The 24,063-nt window shown below is 52.3% G+C and overlaps 1 protein-coding gene across 4 annotated transcripts in view; it reads right to left on the bottom strand.

The window, feature by feature from the left end:
• Window positions 1-12,637: 12,637 nt before the first annotated feature.
• BTBD11 (BTB domain containing 11) overlaps window positions 12,638-24,063 on the bottom strand; it is a 259,542-nt gene continuing 248,116 nt past the window's right edge. For all 4 annotated transcript variants that reach the window (XM_040985026.1, XM_040985042.1, XM_040985034.1 and 1 more), the window contains 5 exons: window positions 23,803-23,905; window positions 22,764-22,845; window positions 17,429-17,497; window positions 16,613-16,726; window positions 12,638-13,255 (listed from right to left, as the gene is read on the bottom strand). In XM_040985026.1, the coding sequence (XP_040840960.1) occupies window positions 13,046-13,255; window positions 16,613-16,726; window positions 17,429-17,497; window positions 22,764-22,845; window positions 23,803-23,905 (578 nt within the window). In that variant the 3' untranslated portion in view covers window positions 12,638-13,045. The remainder of the gene's footprint in view (window positions 13,256-16,612; window positions 16,727-17,428; window positions 17,498-22,763; window positions 22,846-23,802; window positions 23,906-24,063) is intronic.

Below are 24,063 nucleotides of genomic sequence, written 5' to 3'. Positions count from 1 at the left end.
CCAATTTGCAACAAAATCACATATGTAAAAAGGAGATTTTATTTTTCAAGACCCAACCTTTATTTCCATTTTCAGGGAATGAGAACCACGGGGACTTGTTGCCATAATATTGTTACATTTGTGTACATTGTTACACAAGCCAGCTGTGCACTTGAGATGACAAATGTTAGCAAATACCGGTTGGATAAATGGATGACATTAGGTTGGTGTGGTGAAGTTTTTAAAGGCAGCAGGAAGCTTGCCAAGCATCACGTGACCAGTAGTGGCACGATGCCATCCCAACTCCTAGTAGAAGATGGCTTTCTTTACGCCACACACATGTCCTGGTCGAGATGTTCATGAATCCTTCGTGTGTCAGGACTCTGGGCTGCAAGGGACAGATCAGCCAACTCTAATTGCGCAGGCACAAAATGGAATTCATGTGCTCAGATGACTCCAAGTCTAATGACACAAGTGGCTTTGGACACAGCTGGGTCTCAGGGCTCAAGCCATTTCATTCGGCTTGGCCTCCCTCCCATGACGGAGGAAGGCAAGGATGCAAATACTGCCAAGCTGGTTCTCCAGATGCCACCACAGAAGAGGCTACAGCATGGTGTGCTAGTGTGCCAATAGGGATCAGACTCATGAACCAAGGGCAGCAGAGCCACAGGAACCCAGGTGGCATCAGATCTTTGGGACCCAGAGGGGGCATTCCCCAGGACAGCATTGGCTTCTCTGCCTGGGGGAGGGGTCTGCCTCCATTTTCTCCAGCCAGGTGTCTCAAGTGAGTGACAGGGGTCCATGCACTTGGGCCATCTGCTGCTGCTTTCCTAGGCACTTCAGCAGGAAGCTGGTTCAGAAAGCAGCCAGAACGTGAACAGTTGGAGCTCACACCGGATGCCGCCGGCATCGCAGGCAGCAGCTTAACCCTCTAAAGAGGTGTGTTGCTTACATGTGTGTGCTTTGCTACATGCTAGACATTCTCAAATCCCTGACAAACTGCTCCCCGGAGAGGCAGCTTCTCCCAGAGCGTGACCTTCCCACTGTCCTCCTGACTTTGTCCAAAGGAAACAGAAAGCTTTGCTCTGAGCAGCTCCTGCTTCAGGCTGATTGGCGGCATTGCAAGCAGTCAGCTGGAAAGGGGACGAAGGACTCCTTCGGACCAGTGCTGGCGATGGAAGGAATGGAGCTGTGTCCCTCTGGTTGTTAGGGTCCTTACGGAAGCAGGAGGGTATCACTAGATTATGCTTACTCAGAGTGCTCCTAAAGACAGTGTCCTGCTTTCCTCCCATGCCTCATGCTCAGTAAACACCTGTAGAATGAATGGATGGTGAAAATTCTCAGTCCCTCATTTGGGAATCAGATGGAAAAACTTGAATGCCGGAGTGTTGCTCCACCTAGTGGACATGCCAGGCCTACGCCTCCATTGTGACATTTCTCCCTGATTTTAACCTGCCGTGACTAACAGTTGGCTGTTCCGGTTCTCTCCCTGTCACCAGACTTCAGGCTGTGTAGCCCTCCCAGAGAGCAGGTGCCCATTTGGGGCCCTACAAAGGGAGACTGGGGGAAGATGTTCCAGGAGACAGATAAAATGAACTTGCTTAGAGGTGCCTGTGTGGTGCCAAGGACACTGGACTAGCTGTCCACAGGTTTGTCAGTCCTGGGCTGAATGGCCTTGGGCAGCCCACCTGCTCTCTCTGACCCTCAGTTTTGTCATCTGCAGAGGCAGGGGCTGGGGTCAGCACAGCTGTGACGATAGAGTCCTTCCCATGAGCCCCAGGTGCCAGCTCTCAGATCCTGAGGTTGTATTTTCAGCAGCAATGGACCCACTTTTAAAAAAATCAGTAACTTCAAAGAAACCAGGGTGCCTAGCTAGGCTTGAGGATTTGGGGTTGGCTCACTCTCAGTTTGCCGTAGAAAGGTTGCAGCTAGGATCAAAGTTGGCAGTTTTTAGAGGCGATCCCGGTCACAGCAAGCACACGGCTCTCTGATCCCCCCCACGGAAGTCCCAATGGCAGTGCTTGCTGCTGCTCCACAGAATCTGGCCACGAATGCACCTTCTTTGCCCTTAGAAGGAAGAGGGGAGAGGGGACCTTTGTTCGCCAACTTTGTGGGGGCTTTTCTCATTCAGAAAGTTCTAGAAAGATCTTTGACATCTTTCTCTGTTCTCACAAGAGACTAAAAGCCAGACCACCTAAGTGTAGATTGCCCCCTGGGTCTGGATGGAGGAGGAAAGGGTAGCCTCGTTGGAAATGAAGAGTGAGCCTGCGAGGCCTGTGGTTGCCTCTCAGCTGTGACACACCTCCCACCTTAGGGGGACTGTCCCCAGCTGCTTTCTCTACTGACCAACCAGCTTGAGGATGCAGGGTGGTGGGACTTGGGGCAGAAGCGGGCTCAGGTCAGAGAGAGGTGAGATGGGCCAGGCCCCTCTGTGTGTGCCCTGGCACCCTGCTGAGCATGACTGAGGTGTAAGGTGTAGTCTCGAGGGATGGGTCTGCTGAGGGTGTCATGTGGGAAGTGAAGCAGCAGGTGGGAGATCTGCCTCTTGGCCTCTCAAATACATAAGGACTAGAGGTTGTTTAAAAACAAATATAAAGAGGAACAAGGAGTGAAAACACTGTAACGGAGCCCTGAGCCGATCACGTGACGCTTCAGTCACCAGAAGCATGTGACGCAGGAGTGCAGGTTCGCGACCCTAGCACCGTTCCTGCTGCCCCTGGGATGGGAGGCGACACCTGGATGACAGTCACGGCAGAGCGCGGAGCAGGTGGTGTGGAGTGGGGTCCCTGGGCTCCCAGGGACCAAGGCTGTCTGGCAAGAGAATGGAAAGGAGCATACTGGACTCCGGAGGTGGCTTCTCCCAATCCGCAGTGAGGTGGGAGGGTGACCCCTCAGGCAAGGCGGCTGGCCACCGCCCACTGCTGGCCTTTGGGTACCTGAGGTCACTGGGTGTGCAATTTAAGCCCTCAACAGCAGGACTGGGGACTGTGAGCTCTCTAGATTCTCTGGCCTCTCCCTGGCTATTTGCAAATACAACATTCTGCTCTGAGCTTCTACATATTTTGAATATCACCTTACTTTAAAGTCTGAGAAACACACATGCAAGATTCCATTTCCTGGTTCATCACAGCCAGGGCTGGGTTAGGCCAAAGCTCAGAGCCTGAAACTCTATTGGGATTCCCATGAGAGTGGTCAGGGACCCAAGCACTTGAGCCTCCAAGGGTTTGCAGAAGCAGGAAGCTGGGTTGGCAGGGAGGAGCTGGGACTTGAACCAGGCACTCTGATGTGGGATCTGAGCAGCCCAGAGGGTGTCTTGACCACTGTGCTGTGATGCTCAACATTTTGTGAGAGCTCCCCTTCTCACCATCACTGGGAGATGCCTTCCCCATCACCTGCTGTGTGGGATACCATGATATTCCCATTCTGCAGGTGAGAAGACTGAGGCTGACAGAGCATCTCATCCATCCGCAACTGCTGCGACTGGGCTGAAGCGTGGAGCCAGGAATCAATCACAGGTCTTCCGCATAGATGACATGAACCCGATCACTTGTGCCATCAACTCCTATCGCTAAGGGTCTGTATTAGCAGGGAACAGGTCAAGAGCTGGAGGTGAGAATCCAACCTAGACACTCTGCTTTGGGAACAGGGAGTTTTCATTGCTAGGCTAAGTGCCTGCCCTGTGGAGTTCATTTTTTAAAGATGTGACGCAGTGGGTTAAACCACCACTTGCAATGCCGCATTCTACATCGGAGTGCTACTTCAGTCCTGGAGGCTCCACTTCTGAGTCAGCTTCCTGTTACTGCACCTGGGAAAGCAGTGGGAGAAGGCCTCAGGACTGGGGCCCTGGCCCTGGGAGACATGGATGGAGTCCCAGGCTCCTGGCTCCAGCCTAGACTAGCCCTATTTTGGTGGGCACTTGGAAAAGCGAAACAAGCAATGGAAGATCTCTCTCTCCTCTCTCCCTGTCCCTCCCTTCCTCCCTTTGTCAATTTCCTCTCAAATAAACAAATTATGCCGTAGACATGTGCAACTCACACACCTGGACTCTTCTACTCTCAAAAACAGCCCTTTCCTAATGTGACTGCTTGACTGAAATCCATTTTCTTCTTTTAAAAAAAGGACACCCAGTTTGCAGTGATGGAATTGTTTAGTGCCCCTTCTCTTCCCTGCTGGGGAGGTGGTGAGGGCCATTCCTTTTCCTTCTGTATTGGGTGAGTAAAGAGAACGAATCAACCTACTGCCTCACTAACATGGTCAGGATGAATAAGGTGCAGGCCACGATGACGTCAGCCCATGCAGACGAATGAAGGCCGGGAGGTCACAGTGGGCTCCCACGGGACGCAGCAAGACCGATGCTGGCTTTTTGATGATTCATACCAGAAGCATGGAGCAAATACCACAGTGTCCCCGAGTTCTAAGGGATATTTAAAGTCTACCCCCACCTTTTTTTTTCCCCCCAAGAATTTATTTTATTTTTATTTGAAAGGCAGAGTGACACAGGAAGAAGGAGAGACGCAGAAAGAGATCTTCCATCTGCTGGCTCATTCCCCAAATGACCACAATGTCCAAGCACCTGGAACTCCATCCAAGCCTCTCACATAGGTGCTGGGGCCCAAAGCCTTGGGCCATCTTCTGTTGCCCTCCCGGGCCATAAAACAGGGTACTGGATTGGAAGAGGAGCAGTGGGACATGAACCTGCGTCCATATGGGATGCTGGGTGCCAGGCAGAAGCTTAACTTGCTATACCATGTCTATCTTTTTTTTTTCTCCATACTGAAACTTCTATCATGGTACTGGCCAGCATTTCTTGGAGTTCTTCCTGTTGATGTGGCCAATGAGTATATTCACTTCCAACCCAGGCTCTTATCTCCTGCGCAGGTAGAAACATTAACTGGACACTAATACTGTATGCAAATCGGAAGGAAATTCACTTATCAATGAGGGGGTGTAATATTCAACACGAGTGGGCCAAAGAGTGTCCAGAAAGGTGAGAGAGGAAAAACCCTGAGAACCGTACCTGCGGGTGAGTACAGGGAAGGTCTGTTTGCATGAGACCAGCCTGTGGTGCAGAGAGCAAAAAACACGGCAGCACCAGCAAGCTGGGGCCACAGCCTAAAGCCCCTCTCCCACCTCCCGCCTGTATTACAAAGGAAAGGGCGGCACCCCAATGGGATACATCTGAGCAAGCGCCCTGTCCCTGTTGAGACAGTTGCACCCTGGGAAGAGGGGTGTAGCAAGCCGACAGTTAAAGAGACAGCACTACTTTACCAAGATAAAAGAGTTTCAGCTCCTGTAAACTTCACTACCCCTTCGTCTTTTCTTTGGGAGTCTTTTTAAAACGCTGTTGGGGACCTGTGTTGTTGATGTAGCAAATTAAGCTGCTGTCTGTGATGCCAGCATTGCTTATGGGTGCTAGTTCAAGTCCTGGCTGCTCCACTTCTGATTCAGCTCCCTGCTGATGCTCCTGGGAAAGCGCTTGGGTCCCTGAGCCCACGTGGGAGACCTGGAAGAAATCCATGGCTCTTGACTTTGGCTTACTTAGCTCCAGCCACTGCAGCCATTTGGGAGCTAGCAAATGGAAAGTCAAACTCTGCCTTTCAAATACATAAATAAAACAGATCCTTAAAAAAAAAATACAAGACTGTTAAAATTCTTATTCCTACTAACTGCCTACTCGCTGGGCCAACTTGAGCCAAGTTACCTCTCTTGGCTCTGCGTGCTCAGCTGCTGTTTTGCTGGTCACACACCCCTCCCCTTCTGCAGCTAGAACATTCCTGTAGCTGTCCCCTCCCTCTCTGCTCATCTCCTGATTCTCATCAGGCATAGGGGACACAGGTCACGTTCCTGGCCGCCTGTCCACTTTCTGTTCTCACAGGAGGCCTGTAGCCCTTGTCCTGTCTCCCTAACATGGCAGTGACAACAGGAACGACCAGCTTTGCCTGCAGTTGCATTGCAGCAGTACCACCTGATTCTAAAGGGAGGCACGGCCAGAGGGGGAGGCCTTCCCACCGAGCAGGGTGAGTGGAGGCAGGGGCATCACACTTTCCAGGGTGGCCGAGTTCTTGGTGCAGCAATGACCTTGCTGTTCACGGTGGCTGCAGTCACTATAGCTCAAGTTTCCGGATCTGCCACGAGTCACTTCTGTTTTGGTCATTTCTGGTGGCGGTGGAGGCAGTGGGGCTCTCACCAGGCCAGTTCTGGATCACCTAAGCGGTTTCTGGAGGTTTCTATAGCCCTCGCAAAAATCATGTGAACCCTCCACTCTTTGAAGAAGTCCCCTTTCATCTTAAATCCGCCACTGTTGCTTACTGCCTGCATACCTTGCCTCACCGGGGGCCCTGAGCTGCCTGCTTAACTCCAGCAGGGTCCACCCTAGTTCACAGAGGACAGCATCCCCTCCCTCACTCCAGCAACCAGACATCCACGAACCCAGCCCGTAGTTGAAGGAACTCCTCTGTGTAAACACCGTGTGGCTGACTTTTACAGGACCCCAGTAGCCAGCTGAGATCCTCACACTGAACCCCTGGGGCAAGGGGCTTTTAGGAAAAGCAGCCTCCTGCACTTTCTTTCTTAATAGTTGTTCAAAGATCTGAGCTCTCTCCCCTACTCCTCCAACACAATCTTTAATGTGTGAGAGGGATGTCTTTGAAGTGCTGAAAAACATCATTCCCTTGACAAGGAAGGGGAATAATGAGTAATTAGGGATAAAAGCCTGCCACCTTTCCTTCTTCTCCACTCACTCACGCCCCATGGCACAAGCTGACAAGTCTCAAGGTCACCGGTGGCTCCACTCAGCCCTCCCCACTGCCAAGGTGTTTTGAAGTGAACTGGGAGGGGACAGCTGGCTTTCCTGCCTTCCTCCCTCTGAGTGCTCCCACCAGGGTTGCAGAGGAAGCCTCCAGACATACTCTTCAAATACAAAAGAACCACCTGCTTCCCTTCACCTGCCAGCCCCGAGTGATAAAGATAAAAGGAAAGAGGTTAGGGGCTGGCACTGGGCAGCCTGGGATGCCTGCTTCCCACCTCGGAGTGCCTGGGTCCTAGGTCTGCTTCTGACCTCAACCTCCTGCTGGTGTGCCCTGCAGGAGGCAGCAGGTGACACACCCAGTACTTGGGTCCCTGCCACCCACATGGGAGACCTAGACGGGGTTCCGGCCCAACCCTGGCTGTTGCAGGCATTTGGGGAAGTAAGCCAGAGGGTGGGAGCTCTCTCTCCCTCCTTCTCTTTTTTCTGTCTCTCAAACAAATCAATAACATGACAAAGGGCTGAACCAGCACAGGCATGTTAGCTGGGTTCCCAGGAATGATGGTCATGGGAGTAAGTTTGGGAAACACTGCCCTGTGCCACCAGGGAGGCAATGGGAAGTCAGCCAGTCACGGGATGGGGGGAAGAGTATGACCCTTTGGGAATCATCATCTGCAGGCCACTGTCCAGGTTGACACCACAGAGCAGCCTTCCTGCACTTGCTTCCCACATCTGTGGCAGGAGAAGGCATTCACAGCTCCCGGGGCTGTGGCCACTGCCCAGGGCATGCAATCTCATGTCGGACTGCCTGCCTCCTCATGTGTTTGCTTAAAAGGAGACGGGACCCAGGCAATGCCACTTGGCAAAGAAAGGGACCAGTTCTTGACCTCCCACAATGCCCTTGGATGGGTCTCCAGGGGTAAAAGCCAAAGGTCGCCTCCTGCATGCTTCCATTTATACAACACTCTAGAAACGAGGAAACCAAGGTGAGGGGAAATGAGAGAGGATGTCAAGGGCTAAGTGGGGACAGTGACCGTGACCAAAGGAGCCAAAAAGGTAGGTGCCCATGGGGACAGACTAGAGTTGGTGACGTCACAGAGCTGGACACACACCCAGTGCTGAACATGATGACCTGGTTTTGATACTGCACGGGATTGCCTGAGGTGTCATCCACGGGGGAGCCTGGGCAAAGGGTACACGGGACTTCTCTCTGTTGTTCTTGCCTCTGCCTGCAAAAATAGGATTCAAAATAAAAACAGTGGAAACTCTGGGCCTGGCATGGTAGCCTAGTGGCTAAAGTCTTTGCTTGCATGAGCCGGGATCCCAAATGGGCACTGGTTCATATCCTGGCTGCTCCATTTCCCTTCCAGCTCCCTGCTTGTGGCTTAGAAAAGCAGTAGAGGATGGCCCAAAGCCTTGGGATCCTGCACCTGCTTGGGAGACCCAGAAGAAGCTCCTGGCTCCTGGCTTTGAATTGGCTCAGCTCCAGCTTTTGTGACCACTTGCAGAGTGAACCAGTAGATGGAAGATCTTTCTGTCTTTCTCTCTGTCAATCTGACTATCGAATAAAGCAAATAAAGATAAAAAAAGGCAAAAATTCCAACCAAATTTTCCAAAGGCAAAAAGAGAAATGGTTGTTTTGTGGACATGACCTATCAAGGCATTGCCCTTGTGTTAGAATAGTTGCCAGAGCTTTCTTCTGAGGCTGCTCTGTGGTTTCCTGCTGGGAGCCTGTGTGTTTGTCGAAGGCACCACTGTGCATAGGAAGCTGCTCTGCTGTTCTAAGACCACCCAGATGCAGCCCAGAATGCAGTTATGCTAACAGCATCACCAGCAGGTGCTAATATTTGCAGGCAGTAACCGGGAGTGGGATGCTTCTAGAAGGCATGCCTGAACAGCTTAGTGGGACCTTCATGCTCAAGTTCAGGAAACAGGGTCTCGGGTGGAGAAATAGCCTGGCCAAGGTTGCCCAATGCAGACTACAGAGTAGCAGGGGTGAGGATTTGCTGCCTGGAACACCGTCTCTTCTACCTAGCCAACCCCCACCTTTCTTTGCAACCTTGCATCCCAGAGGTGTGAGATGATATTAAAATTCAGAACTTGTCTGAAAAGCAACAAGGGACACATCAGCGGCATTAGGGCCTCTCTTTTAATTGCCTATTCATGCGGAGAGCTTGTCTTTTCATTCCTGGAGCTAAACTTGGAGATGAGCCCTTTCACAGGGCCAGCTGACTGCCTCATCAGGAGCAGGACTAAGTGCAGTGATTGCCGAGTTCTATTTACTTCCCCCCTCTTTCAACCAGGCAGGAAGTTCAAAATCTGCTGGATTATTTTTAAAGAGGGTGAAAAAATAGGCAGCATATCAGTTTCCACAGTGGCCCTGTCCAAAGGCATGCATATTTGAGGCCTTGGACAGGCTGCAAGCTGCCGTGGTGCCGGGCAGCTGAATGGGGCTGTGGGCGGGTGTCCACACCTGCAGGTGGCAGTACACGTCCTGTGGGACCTTGGAACTTTCTGGAATTGACACAGAGCCCGGGTTGTTCTGTGTAGGCATTCGTGCCCACCACTCATAGGCTTTGGAACATAGGCGTCCATGGTGGCAGATGTCAGAGGAGTCACAGATGGGGGGTCTCTCATTCCTGAATCCACAGAGGCTTGTGGAAGGCTAACCCTGGAACTCCCACACTTCTGTGGAAGGAAACAAGCTGAGCGTGGCTTCTGCTACCTTGAATGATTTTTAAAAGATTTTATTGTTATGTATGCATTTCAAAGGCAGAGAGGTAGAGAGCGAGCTTTCCTCTGTTAGTTCACACGGGTGGCAGGGACCCAAGGACTTGGCCTGTTGTTATCTGCTGCCTTCCTGCTGCATGCTAACAGGAAGCTGGATCAGAAGCACAGACAGGACTTAGAGTCGGGCACTGTCATATGGGATGTGTGCGCCCCAAACAGAAGCTTAACCACAGTACTACAAAGGCCATTTCTAGTCACTTCTTGATTACTGGCTTTGTAAAAGATGTTGAGATAGGAAGTAGAACTGCAAAAACAAACACCAACCCAATTTTGGAGGAATAAATCCAAACCTTCTGGAATAAGTAACAAAATCCTAGAGAATTAAAGCCCATCATGGGAATTGCTGCAGCAGAAATTTCTAGAAACGAAGGACCAAATTGTTAAGCTTCCTCTCCTGGATGAATTGTCCATTTCTCTTTTTCTCCTGCTCCGTCCTTTAAGTTTGGAAATGCCTTTCATTTGCTGCTACCAGTGAGGGGCCTGTGCACAACGCCTCCTTCAGTCCTCCCAATGGTCCTTTTTGGGAGACATAGCATATGCCAGTGTAAAACTGGTTGCCTAGGGGGTGGGCACAGAAGAGTATGTGAACTCTCTGTGTTACTTCAGGTGTCCCACTGCAAGTGGCAGGGTTGGGGGGCACGGAGCCCTTCTTCCCCTTATGCCAAATGCTCAGGGACCCTTCGACAGGCTAAGCTGAGGCCGGAACAACAGAGTCACCTGTCAGAGGGATAACAGGCACATGTGCCAGCATCCACTTCCTCTTCTAGAAAGGAATAAACCAAATGGCTTGGTCCCTACCCCCAACTCCCAGGCCACACACAAAAGGTGATACACACAGCAACACTGACCTGGTCTATTCCGCCCAGTCTGGCTCAGGGCTCCGGCCTCTGGCACTTGATGGTTTTGGCTGTTTTGGAAAGAAGACACAGATTCTAGTCACTAAGTTGGGGTGAGCAGCCACTCTTGGCTCAGGTTTCTGGAGCTGCGGGACCTTATTTCCACCAAGGGCTATTTGGATGGATGCTTATAACATCATTTATGATTCATCCAGAATGATCAACTTGCAAGTCAGCCTGCTTCAGATTTACTGAATTTGGAGTACTGCCTGGGGTGGCCTTAGCCAGACTGAACTACTTGGTGGTTGGACATTTCTCTGCTGGATCTCAGGGCCACCCATTCCCAAATGCTGCTTCCATCCCTAGCACCAATTCCTACTGGCCTTTGGGGGGCAGTGGGCACTCCTGTTGAGATAACTTGTGATTCTCCACCGCCCCAGTCCCCAGAGCGCACCATCAGGGCACCTACATGCCAGCCTGAACATGGCCCCCTGCAGGTGGGATGGTGGCAGGAGGTGCCAGGCAGTGGCCCAGGGACTCAGGTGGCAGCACCTGTCAGCGGTGCCTCTGCCTGGTGAGAAGGATGCGCTGAGAGTGTCACCCAGATGGGCATGAAGTTCCTGGGCACCACCAGAGCCTGGTTCCCCCACCCCACCTGCTCGGTAGGGAGCAGATCTTCCTTCTAGGGTCTTCCCTTTAGGGTCTCCTAGACTTTGCAGCGTGATCCTCTCCAACTTCTGAGAAAAACTCTCCACTACACCTGTTGGGCAACAGAGCTCATGGGTACCATACAAAATGATGTCAGGCTTGGGAAAATCATTTCTTTTAATGGCAAAGAACATCCAACTCCAACAATAGCAGCTCCCATGGGAGTTGCCAGCCACCATATAAACCAATATCCCAGGCTGTGTAATTAAGGAAACATCCACATAGCGCCTCTGAGACATGGAAGAGGCAGGTGCCCATCACGACACTTGAACTGTAATCTGTGACCTGGGGTGGCCACTTTCCTTCCTTCTTCATTTGATGGTCAGGAGTCTGGAGGGAGAGGTCTTTCTGTCAGCATGTCAGAAGTCAGTACTGCACACAGATGTGGTGCCCCATGCTCCACGTGGGACTTGACGTGGGTCCTCTGGCCAGGGGTACAAGGAGCCAGAAAGAGAGAGAGAGAGAGACAGAGAGAGAGAGAGAGAGAGAGAAACAATGGCCCCAGGTCTGGCACTTCCCAAAGGCATGCTGGGAAACAGGACTGGCTCAGGCAAACTTTGCCATCCCAAGGGCTGAGAGTCAATCTCTCAGCTTTCAAACGAAAGGACGAGACAAAAAAGGCGGCAACTCAAACGTGATTTGGAATATCGTGGCACTTCACCGATCTCTTTTGCTTATATATATATATATATTTATATGTATATGTAGAGAATCTATGGCAGAGCTAACGGAATCCCGTCTGTAGGAACTCTCCTTATAGAACAGCCTTTACTGTACAATCTTAGAATACACAAGGAATCCAGCCTATCATACAGGTCTTGTCTTTAAAAATAATCTAACATAGTCGTCCTCTCTGGCTAGTAACAAACTATGAACATCTTCTGAGAAATAGAGAGAAAACTCTGGGGTGAACAGGACGTTCTCTGACGCGCCTGCCCCACCCCCACGTAGCATCATCCATGAATGCATTTCAGCAAAAATGTCCCAAAAATCACTTTTCAGTAGGAACAGAAATGAATATGAATAGTTTCTCCAAATGGACTCGTAGCAAGGAGGGATGGAACTTTTTTTTTTTCTTCTTTTCCTTTAACCTTGGCAAAAATGAAGCACAAACAACTTTCACAGGTGTAGGCCCATGCAAATGCATGATTTGTAATGTGGGGGGTGTTTTTACTGTCACCCCAAAACCATGGTTAGCATGCAGGTTGTTGTCCACTACTGGGTAAGATAGTCATTGGCAGTGCACCTGTTTGTGTCACCATGAGCACTAAGGCAACATGAGTTCATCTTGTATGGAATATCGGTAATATTTTGTCAGCTGCATGTTTATACTGTGGACCTGTGACTCACTGTCAAATAAAAATAAGGAAACAGAAAAACCAACAACCACCTTGAAACACAGATCCCCAAACAATTCAGTTGAAAAGGAACCATTACACTTTTAGAAATAGATTTTAAACTACAAGACTGCCCTGTTTGTGTTAGATTATGAATATTTTAAAAAGTTCCCACCCCTAAAAATTTGCCACTTGGATTTCTCACTGCTGGTCATGGCCTCATCCACCTGCTCTTGTGGTTGATGGCTGCTCCACGATAACCATCAGGGTCCTGGATGAGTCAGACAGTGCCTGTTGGGGTCCTGGCTAAGCTTTCCGAGGGTCTGCTTGGAACCTGACACTTCAAAGCCCCAGTCCATCTGTTCCCCAGGGGGTCCCAGGAACCGGCTCCAAGCCCCACCTGGGGTTTGCGTGGCTGTCCTGTGCTGACCTTAGGGCTCAGACCAGTGGCTGACCTTCACTTCCAGGGGAACACACAGCAGCTGAATTCACTCCTTCGAGAGAGACCCGAGGCACCCGAGGCAGCTCCTTGGCCCAGCCAAACGCCGCTGCCCACGGGTGGAATCTGTACGTGTCTGTGTGGTGCTGATGTCAGAGGGAGAACCACTGAGTCCCCAGGCGCGTTCGCTACCGCCCACCCCAGGGGCGTCTCAGACCACGGAGCCCTTGGATGACGACAGGTGGATGGACTGAATCCGGATGGCCAACGTCCTCTGCAAGTCCTGCAGCACGTCCGGGCCAGTGCCTTCGCCGTTTTTATCGTACAGGAGCTGCTTGAATGCTTCGTTCTCAATGAGGACCATCATGTTTTTGAGGAAGTAGCCTTCGCAATAGGCGGAGAGCTCGGTGACGCCGAGGAACTGCGGGGGAGCGGACAGGGAGGGGGAGGCGATTATGACCTGGTCGTGTGCAGATGGACACAGACAGGGCCCCGACACTCTCCTCCTTGCTCTAGCTGCACCCTGAGGGGCTCAGTCCGCACCTGTTCTCAGCTAAGGGTTGGTATCTGTTCCTCTGCTCCCCAGCCTGGGGCAGATGCACCCACTCCTCTGGGCATCCACTTCCTCCCAAGCCCCAAAAGGAAGGGTCAAGTAATCTGCTGGGTCAGTGAGGACACAGCCACAGAATGGGGCTGAGCTGCCCAGGAGAGGTCGAGGGAGCTTGCGGAGCAGGCTCTCCAGCACACCAATGTCTCCAGCCTGCTGAGACACAGAATCCTGGAGTGGGGGAAGATCTGATTCTTGCAACACAAACTCTGCTCCTGCAGTGATGGGGGGGGGGGGCGGCGGTAAGGGGGTTGGCCTCACTCTACAAGTGGGCTAACCGAGGCTTGGACTGGCTGTGCTTGATGCCAGGGCAGCACAGGGCCACCCTTCTCCCATCGGTCCCTGGCCCTGGGTGTGCAGAGGAGTCTCACCCAGCACCGGGGATGTCAGCACAGCATCGTGAGCACCGCGTACACCTCATTCATACTCCTGGGGACCGTTTGCTGAGTGGTGACTACCTGTTCCTCCACGACTAAGCACTGACCACACTAGGACCGAGCTCTCGTCTTCCGGAACAGTGGTCGGCAAGCTGCAGGCCATATCCAGTCCCCACGCCCCCTCAACCCGCTTCTGAAAATAAAGCTTTGCTGGGACATAGCCCCACCAGGTGTTGGCGAACTGTCTAGGGCTGCTTTTGTAGCACTAGCGGTACAGCTGGGCAGGTCAGCGACTGGACAGCCCACATGATTGAAAACATCTGATCCCACACTGAACACGTCCACTGACTCTCGCCCTAGACTACCGTCGTTTCGCAGGCAGAAGCCACATCTTCCTAATTTCTTGTTATGCTCTGATGAATACAATTTGTGGCAGACCACACTCAAGAAACAGCTGAAGATGAAGCCCTGTTTTGCGCACCTGTGTTCTTTCCATCACACTACACAGTTGAGCTTTCTGCATCAGCTGACGTTCTAACGGATGAGCCAGCTTATTCTGGCTGAAAAGGTCATCAGAGGCTTGGCTAGGAAAGTAAAGATGTCTCAATGTGTATTCAGGGCCTGGCTTTCCCATCGCCATAAAGCCCCACAGCTGTCCTGAGCAGTTGGAGGTAGCAGAGAGAGCATGCCCTGGGGTCTTTGCTGGCAGTGTACCGGGGTTGATGGCACCTAAATGCTTGCATGTGCTGGAGGCTGCAAGCCAGGTGTTGGTGTCTTCCTTTGCCATCTCTGATTAAACCAACCTCAGTGGGCAGCACGATTTGCTAAGGTGGAATCCACGTGCTGTGTGCTTGTTGGTGGGTTCTACAGTGCCATTCCCCACTGGGACTCTCTCAAACATGAGGTCAGAGGGTTTAGAACTTGAGCTTTGGAGTCAGATAAATCTGGGTTCAAATCTCGGTGCTTCACTTCTGAGTACTGACCCCAAAGAGCTGAAAGAAGCAGGGTTTTCCATCCACTCACTGCCACACAGCAGTACCAGCAAGGGCCAATAGGTGGCAGCAAGCCACACGTGTGCACAGTAATAGGTGAACCGAAAACAAGGTAGCAGGTGCACACAACGGAACCAGACTTAGCCCTGACAACGAAGAAAACTTTGAACCCACTACAACATACATGAGCCCTGCTGATGTTAAACTGAGTGAAACCAGCCCGCCACAGAAGGGCAGATACTGTATGGTTCCACTTGTACAGGGCCCACTGAGAAGTCCAAAGCACAGTCAGGAATTAAATGGTGGCCACAAGGTCTGCAGGGAGGGGAGTTAGTGTTTAAAGGACACACAGTTTCCAAGAGTTGTGTTTACGCAACAATGTGCCTGCACTGAATGCCACTGGCAATGACTATTGTACAACAAAATCTCGGCACTAGCTAGGTGACCTTAAGCAGGAGACTCCACCTCTGCATGCCTATGGCCTTGTGAGCTGGGGTTAAGGCCAGCATTGAGCTGACAGGGCTGTGAGGGGAACTAACAAGGTGGCAGTTATGGTCTGAGCACGTGTGTGCACAGGCAGAAGGCTCGCAGGGGCCGGCAGGTCACAGCTCACACACGAGAGCTGTTCTTCCACAAGGATGGCGTTATTCGCATCCGTTGTCACCCTGCAGAGCCTGGATGGGGTGGGGACTGCATGCTGGGTTCCAACTCACAGCTGTGTGAACCAATCCCTGAGCCCAACAGGTGCTACTGTTTCTCCCTAGCAACAGTTAACCTTCTTGTCTCCAGCAGGAGAACGATGGTTGGGTACTTGGCACCGAGGTGACCACACTGCTTGCGGCACCCTGTATGGGCATCTCACACTGGAGTGCCTGCCTGTGGGTCCTGGTTCTGTTCCTGATCCTCGCTTCCTGCCGGTGTGTACCCTGGGAGGTAACAGCTGTTGGCTCAGCTCCTCAGGTTTCTGACTCCCACCTGGGAGCCCTGGGTTAAGTTCTGGGCTCCCAGCTTTGGCCTGGCTCAGCCCCAAATGCTGAGCCAGGGAGGAAACTAGTGGGTAGATGATCCGTCTGTCTCCCTCTCTGCCTTCAAGTAAATATACATAAAACAATGAGTCAGCAGTCAGGCAATTTAACTTGCTTTGGTCCTAGCTTCCACATTTAGGAAGTGAACCAGATGGAATCAGTGGTTCCCCAGGCCCCTGTGGACACTGGAGATGCCGGGGCCAGGGGACTCCCAGGAGCCCTTCATGCTGGCCACTGTCCTCTACCTTGACCATGGATGAGTTCCATTGGCGGTTTTGAACAACACCGCTTCCCAGGCTGCAGTCTGAGGCTGATCTGACTCGCCTCACCACAGGTCTCGGCCACAGCGGTCCGTGTTGGGAGGAAGAGTTCTAGAACAGTGGTTCTTCCTCAAGAAAATGCATCTGAAGCTTCCCCCGCCCTGCCAGAGACCTGTGAGGTCCTGGGTGGCCTCCCCCATGTGCCCCTGAGAGCGACACTGCTGGATCAGAGGCCACACTTTGGCAACTGCTGTTCCAGAACCTTCCACCCAAGGTGTCACTTATATCCGCAGCAGTGACATCAGCTGTGGAATCCTCATACAGTGAGTATATATGTGTTATAGTGTGCAAACAGTTTGAAAATAACTCCCAAGTTCCTCCCTTCCCCATATTCCAGAGGGCAGGGAGGAGGGGGAGGGATGTCACTTCCAGAGCAAGACGCAGGCCCTTTCAGTGCAAGGGTAACACCTGGCTCCAGTGCCCAGGGCTGCGCGGTGGCGGGATGTGGCTTGGTTACCTTGGCGTGGTTGTAAATGTCCACACAGTTGTCCGTGTTGATGCTCTTTGCACAGATAATCTCACAGTGTCGCTGCAGAGCCTCTAGCTGGAAGAACTTGGCTGCAGACAGGAGCTAAAACCGAGAGAGAGAGAGAGAGAGAGAGACACTATTAGAAGCAGGCGAGCAGTGGGAAGGAAGGCCGGGCCCCAGGGAGCTGAGCCTTCATCCAGGCCCAAGACACGGCCAGGTGCTGGGCAGGAGACACACGTGTGCATGTGGGTATGTGTGTGTGAGCTTTGGGGGGCTACTTTACAGTGCAAGGGTGGTCCCACAGGGACAAGACCAAGCAACAAACTCTATGGTGGGGAAGATGGCAAAGGGAGCCAGATTCAGCTCTATGACAGCAGGTCAGCCCACCATGTCTAAGGTTATATACAGACCTAATTGTGAACGGTGTTATCTTAGCAGGGTTGGGAAGCCTTTATATGGTTCAAGCACCATTTAGATATTTTTTTAAACTGTTCTTACGGGGCACATGCAAGACTATCATCTTCCAAATGAGCCAGCTACGGGCACACAGAATTTCTGGTCCCACCTGCAGTAGCATGGCAGGGCCAGACCCCTTCGATGTCCTGTGTGGGATGGAAGCTCCGCACCGCTGAGATGGACGCTGACATGACCAACTCCCCCTGCTGCCTGGTCACCACACACACATCACCTCTCAGAGGCACCTCCTAGAGCCTCCATCTCAGCACTCCCTGTCCCTGCCACTGCTGACCACGGCCTTCCCTCTGCCCAACTCTTCCTTGCAGAACCAGCCCGACAGGTCCTTACCTCCATGATTTCATTGTTCTTGATAAGAAGTGACTCTGGCCCACCGTAGTACAGGTACTGCATGACCAGCTGTAAGATAGAACGCAAACAGCCATGTGTCACGGGCAGAACTCGGGAGCATCTGGCCCCACTTGCTGCCAGCCCCCACTTGTGCCACCAGCACGTGGGGGAATAGCTTTGTCCAGCAGAGCTCTCCTGGAAGTCTGCGGAGATGTCTCCCCAATGGCCTTGCCTTCCACACCTCAGCCAGGTCAGGTTGTACACCTGGTGTGGCCTGAAGAGCCAGCGCCAGCAGGTCCCTCCTCCCAGTGCAAGGCCAAGTTTGACTCAAAGCCTCATGCTGTGATCCCAGCCGCAAACTCGGAATCCCATGGGAGCGCTGGTTTCTGCTACAACTTGAGAAGACCTCAGAAGCAGCACCCATCAGGGGTCCAGGTCACTAACCCTTTCACCCGCAGGTGCGAATGATCTGCATCTAGCTGTTCTCTGTCCCTGTGGCCCAGCTGTGCAAGTGTCACACCAGCTTTGTAAATGGAAGCCCATGGCATGAAAGAAGGCTGATGGCAGTGTGTGGATTGGCTGCCACCGCTGCGGATGACAACCAGGTGTCATGTTTTAGGCAGTGCTTACATTCAGCAGCCTGCCCCAATTTTCTCCATTCCCTATTGTCTTGCACCTGACCCTAGGACAAACTGGCTTGACCTGCCTGCGTTCGTGAAGTTTGAGGGCTTTGTGGAGACTTGTAAGGTCAGGAGATCGGCTTGGACTGTCTTCTGTAGTCCCTTTGGGTTCTGACATCAGTGGACAGTGGTTAAGAGCCAGGATTGGGCTGCCTTCATTTCTGCTCTGATGCTGCCATGAAATCTTAGAGATCATGGGGCCAGGCTTGTGGCACAGCTTTCCTGTAAGTGTGGCTGGTTCAAATTCTGGCTGCTCCTGTTTCTGAGTCAGTGCCCTGCTAATGCATCTGGTTAGGCAGTGGAAGATGGCCCAAGTCCTTGGGCCTCTGTCACCCATGTGAAAGACTCGAGTCCCAAGCTCCTGCTTTCATCAACTGTAGCTGTGGTGGACATCTGGGGGAGTGAACCAGCACATGGAAGATCTCTTTTGCTCCATCTCTTCCTCTTGCTGTAATTCCACTTTTCAATAAAAAACTCCGACAAGCTGGGAGAGTTAAACTAAGGCTCTGTGTGACTCAGTTTCGCCACTTGCCATGTAAGGATGCTATTACCGACTGCAGGGGGTTGTCATGAAGATGACCCGGATAAACACACAGAATGGGCCTAGCAGGAATTCAGTGAATGCTAGTATTCAGAACAATTTTTGAACCGATTTCATTCTTTACTGCCTTCTGAGGCTGGGAAACCTCTCCTCGACACTGCCACTCTCCTGGAAGGTTATTTGATACTTTCCAACTATGGGTGCATAAATGACAAACGTTGCATTTACAGGTGTATTACGATACACTTCACATGACACAAAATGCACCTGTTTCAAGTACTCAGGGTTGTGTTTTTGGCATATTCACAAGTTCATGCAATCACCACCCCAGAATTCTAGAACAATTTTTAACATCCTCCCCCAAAGAAATTCTGGGCACCTTAGCAGCCAGTGCCGTCTCCCCTGCCTGCCAGCCCCTGACAACCACCAAGGATTGGCCTAGTCTGGGCATTTCCTATGAACATCCAGAATAAACAACCTGGGCCGTGGGCTCTTCTGTGACCCCTGTGGAGTCTGGAGCTTTCAAGGTTCATCCGCACTGCTCCTTGTAGCAGTCACAAAGTCTCCATCAGCCTTGACCAGGAGCCTGCGGTGTGGACACACCATGTGTGTCCAGTTAGCTAGGGGCTATTTGCGTTGTCCCTCCCCCTTCTTCCTCCAATATTGCTGCTGTGAATCCTCATGGGGCAACTTATTTTTCCTGATTTAATTTACTGCTATGATCTTTCCTCCTCCTCCTGACCATATCTATTATCCATCTTTAATGCTCTGAAGTAAGCCAGGCACCTGCCTTTATTGGGGCCTCCCACCCTCCCTTCTGGTTGCCACATTTTTGCCCACTCCATGGCCTATGCTTGGATATTTGGCTTCCTTCGGTGGGATCCGACTCAGTGGCCACCTCCCTTTGGCAAGACCCCGCCTCTATCTTGCTGCCCCTCCCGCCAAGCCTGCGCAGAGGCAGGCTGTGAGGTTTTTCACTGTGGTTTGGGGCCCAGACTGGATCTGGTCCTCTTCGCTGGGTTCTGGTACCTGGCACACAGCATATACAATGTGCCATGTGCACACTTGTAAGCACAAACACAAATCCTTTTTTCTCTCTAGGTTTCTACCTCCCCACTCGGGGTTTTTGTGACTCGTTTCCCATTGCAGAGGTGGTGGTGCACCGCTGGCAGTGGCAGTGCCATGAAATCACCACCTCACTGGGTCACGGCATCTAAAATACCAACTCAGCCGGGCCTGAGGTTCAGCCTTATTAAAATCAAGGCACTCCCCTCCAGCTGGTCACAGAGCTGTTTCTTAGGGGGCGTCCACACCTCCTGAGGATCCCGCTCGCAGGTGCAAACTCTGCTGCTCTCAGCTCGCACCTGCATGCTGTGTTAGAAGGTCTCAGGGGCAGGAGGGAAGAAACCCAAACACTCTCGTTTATTAAAATGTTCTGGTGCCAAGTGCACAGGCCACTGGGAACCTCCTTTTTGGGCTGGGTCCAGTCCTCCTTGGCCTAATTCAAGCCACAAATGAGGGTTTTGTTGTTTTATGGGGAAAGGGTTGAGCCCCTGGCAAGGCCTCCGGGGTCTGCTAAATCTTCCTTTCCCTTTATAGACTTGGGTTGACGTGGTCAGAAGCAATCACAAGCTGCGAGATTTGCACAAGTCTGGCCTTTCCCATGCAGACTTCTTGTTTGGTGGATCTGCTTGGCTGACATTTATGGGGTGCAGCCCATGGGCCCAGTTCTGAGTGCAGGAGCCTCTCCAATTAGCCCCAGGCTTTGTGGGGGTAAGAGGCCCCTTCACAAGGCCCAGAGAGCTGGGGCTGTATGTTTCCTGCCGTCAGCACTTCAGGGCTGTGTAATTTGCTCAGTGGGGCTGGGTGCTTTGCAAGGAAGGTCACAGGAGCTCACTGTTGGGAGGCAATGGAGAGCAGGCCTGGGCATCTGCCATGCCTTGTCTGCAGCTCGGCTCTGCCAGGAGCAGCCATGGCAGCCCAGGCCTCTGATGTCTTCCCTGTGTCTACACCCTCAGCTCTCAGTGGGCAGGGCAGCTGGAAGGACCAGGTGAGATGATGGACAGCAGGAGGAATCCTTGGACCAGTCACCAGGGTTCATGGGAGAAACGTGACTTCTCACTGCTGCAGAATCAAACCCTGGGTATGGGACCCAGGAATCTGCATTTCCACAGTCTTCCCCTGCATCCTGTACCAGGTGACTCAGAGATGCACCTTCTGATGTGCAAAGATACCAGGACCCCTGGCCCCAGCTCTCCTCCTTGGCTGCACACTGAGAGAATCAGAGTAAGAGGTGGATGGGGTTGGAGGCAGTGGGTGGCTTCAAAATGCTGATGCCTGGGCAACATCTTTAAGATTCTGGTTTCTAACTGGTCTCATTCATGCCCTGCATCCTGGCACTTTACAGAGCTCCCCAGGTGATCCCACTGTACAGCTGTGGCTGAAGAGGACTGGCTTTGAGCCTTACATCTATGTGGGACTTGGGACATGGGACTTTGTCACTTACAAAGAGGGCTTTCTAGGACCAAGTCCCTGAACTGTGTCCTATCAGACAGACTGGATTCAGCCGGATCCTGGCCCTGCTACTAACAGGATTGAGATTTCAAAGCTGTGATATATACTCTCTGGCCTCAGTTTCTCCATCCAAAACAATGGGATTTACCAGCCAGCCAGACCACTCAAGTCAAGGCCGCAGCCTTATTCACAGCCTCTCCCATTCAGCAAAGGACCGTGGTTACCTGGCTATTTGTAGCCACAACGGTCAGGGGCTGGACAAAAGGGAAACCCTTGGGTGCCTGGGGATGTGCCATTGCCCCAGTCCCACCCTGGGGATTCAGTTTCCCTTCAGCTCTCCCTTTCCTCACCCAGGGCAGTGGCTCTCACAGGCCAGCCTTATCCTTGCAAATCTTTCATCCCTTCCTCAACCCTAGGTCCAGGGTCACCTCCCATCTGCCTTTCAGGGAGCAGGGGGTTTATTGGCTACAGCTTGGAAAACCAGCAACGCACTCCAACACTGCCACTGGATGTCAGGTGTCAAGTGGGAGTGCTGTCACATTGCTCTATGATCTTTGTGAGGACTCAGGACGTGGCCAGTGTGTTAAGAAGGAGGCCCACTGGAGTCTGGTGCAATGGCTCAACTGGCTAATCCTCCACCTACAGGCACTGGCATCCCATATGGGCATTGGTTCATGTCTTAACTATCCCACTTCCCACCTAGCTCCCTGCTATTGCTTGGGAAAACAGGTGGAGGATGGCCCAAAGTCTCGGGACCCTGCATCCACGTGGGAGACCTGGAAGAAGCTCCAGGTTTCTGGTTTCAAATTGGCCAGCTCTGGTCATTGTGGTCATTTGGGGGAGTGAACCAGTGTATAGGAGATCTTTCTCTCATTCTCTCTGGAAATCTGCCTTTCCAACGAAAATGAATACATCTTAAATAACAATGAGGCCCACAGAATGGTAGTGTCTTGTTGGTTATTCAGGAAAGAGCCTCTGTGTGGAAGCTTTAGTCATAACTAAAGGAACGCATTTCGAATGGTGGAAGTGTGGACACCTCCATGGGCTCCAGCGCCTGCTGTGAGGGAGCAATGCCTGCATGGCAGCCCTTTGAAGTCCTGGAGACAGAGTTAACAGTGGCAGCAAGAATCCCAGCATGGTACAGTGGCAGTCAAGACTTGTGGCATGTGGCCCCAACATGACTTTTTCATTTCCAATTTGCATCCAGAGCTGGCAGAATGGGCTAACAATCACATTCTCTCAGAGGCACTCCCTGGCTGTTCCTCCACTGGGGAGTCCTCTCCCCCGTCAGGTGGAAGAGCAAACAGGCTCAGCAAAGCTGGATGGTCCACCCAGAGTGATGGTTAGAAGGGAGCTTTCAGAATACAGGAACACATGCTTCAACAGGGAAGAACTGGACGAACTGACCTCTAAACCCAGGGCAGGCCCTGCCCAGTTCCCCATGACTCCCTCCCCTGCCTCTGGTGCTTTGCTCTAGTAACAGAATAGAGACCAACGCAAGGGACTTATTCAAGTGGCTGGACACCAGCTCCAACATGGAGGTGGCCTCCTGTGCGCTGTGCTCTTCGGCTTGGGAGTTCCGGCCACGGCAGGTGCTCACCTGAAAGATGGGGTACTTCACGTAGCCAATCTCTATGCAGGTGCTGTCATTGGTCGGCTTGCTGGAGAGAAGGGCTTTGAACCTGAACAAGACATGCGAAGGGGAAATGAGACTTGCACACGTACCCATGGCGTACAGGACCTCAGCCCTCCTGATGACAGATGTGTGTGTCCCCAGCTCTGAGACACAACGCTGATGTAGCAGCAGCAGTTGTTTTAATGAACACCCCTTTCTGCCTCACAGCACTGTACCAGCCTAGACTTTGAAGTGCAAACCAGGGCTGGAGGATGCTGCTTCCCGAAAACGGGAGGCTGGGAAAGAATGGATGCTTTGTAGGACATCAGCCAGGGGGCTTCTTCCCCTCTCCTCTGCACCCGGGGGCCTGCTACTTCCCTCCCTCTTCCCATGCATGCTGGGTTCCTTGCTAGCTGGCCCTCTGCTGTTCCGCCTCTGCAGCAATCCCGGGGCCTGTCCCAGGTGGTCCTGAGCTGTGCTCTCCCATCCCGGCTTCCAGCTGCTCTTTCCCGCCCATGAAGGAAGTGCAAAAGCTCCTAGAGAGAGGGGCTCTTGTTTGTGGCACCTACCAACACGGGGTGCCTCTAGGAAGCAGGACTCTTAATAACCTCTCTCTAACTCTGCATTTCAAATAAATGAAATATATAAATAATAAACAGTATCTTTCAAACGAATGGAAGATACTGTGGTTTGTTCACTTCATAGTGAGGGAAATGAAAGAGGTTCAAACCCAAGTCTGTCCCCTGATGTTTGCAGAGGGCCCTCTAAAGGCAGCCACAGATGGGCTCTCAGGTTGCATACTGCCCAAGCGCTTTCGGCCGAGGAAGCCAGCAGCTCTGCTCTGCTCACAGAGCAGCCCAGGGATTGACCTGCCCTGTTCCAGGTTGGCTCTACTGGCCACAGCTCTGTCCTCTGGAATCTGTGGTTTCTGAGGAGGGAAGCTGCCCAAGATCCCTCCTCTAAGCACAGGCCGAGCAGCGGCCAGGGCCACAGTCCCGCAGCTGCCCGAGCCGGCCGCACCCACCTTGGGGAGGCTGTGAACAACAGCACTCTGTGTGCGTAGAACGGTCTCCCTTCTACCAGGAAGGTGACGTCGGACATCTCTTTGTTGTTCAGAAAATGCGGATCTGGAAGAGGGAAGGGGCAGGGCTTGTTTCAGGGCAAAGAAAGGTGGGGTCCGGATTCCTCCTGCACCAAACCATGGTGGTCAATTCCCCAGCCCAGCAAGGGCACAGATTCGGTTTGTCACAGGGGATCCTTGCTGCTGGCTTGCGTTTGGAAGCGG

The sequence above is a fragment of the Ochotona curzoniae genome, unplaced genomic scaffold (genome assembly GCF_017591425.1).
Source record: "Ochotona curzoniae isolate NIBS_2020 unplaced genomic scaffold, NIBS_Ocur_1.0 contig_1014, whole genome shotgun sequence".
NCBI lineage: Eukaryota > Metazoa > Chordata > Mammalia > Lagomorpha > Ochotonidae > Ochotona > Ochotona curzoniae.
The sequence above is the reverse complement of the archived record's forward strand: the minus strand, read 5'-3'. Positions and strand labels throughout refer to the sequence as shown.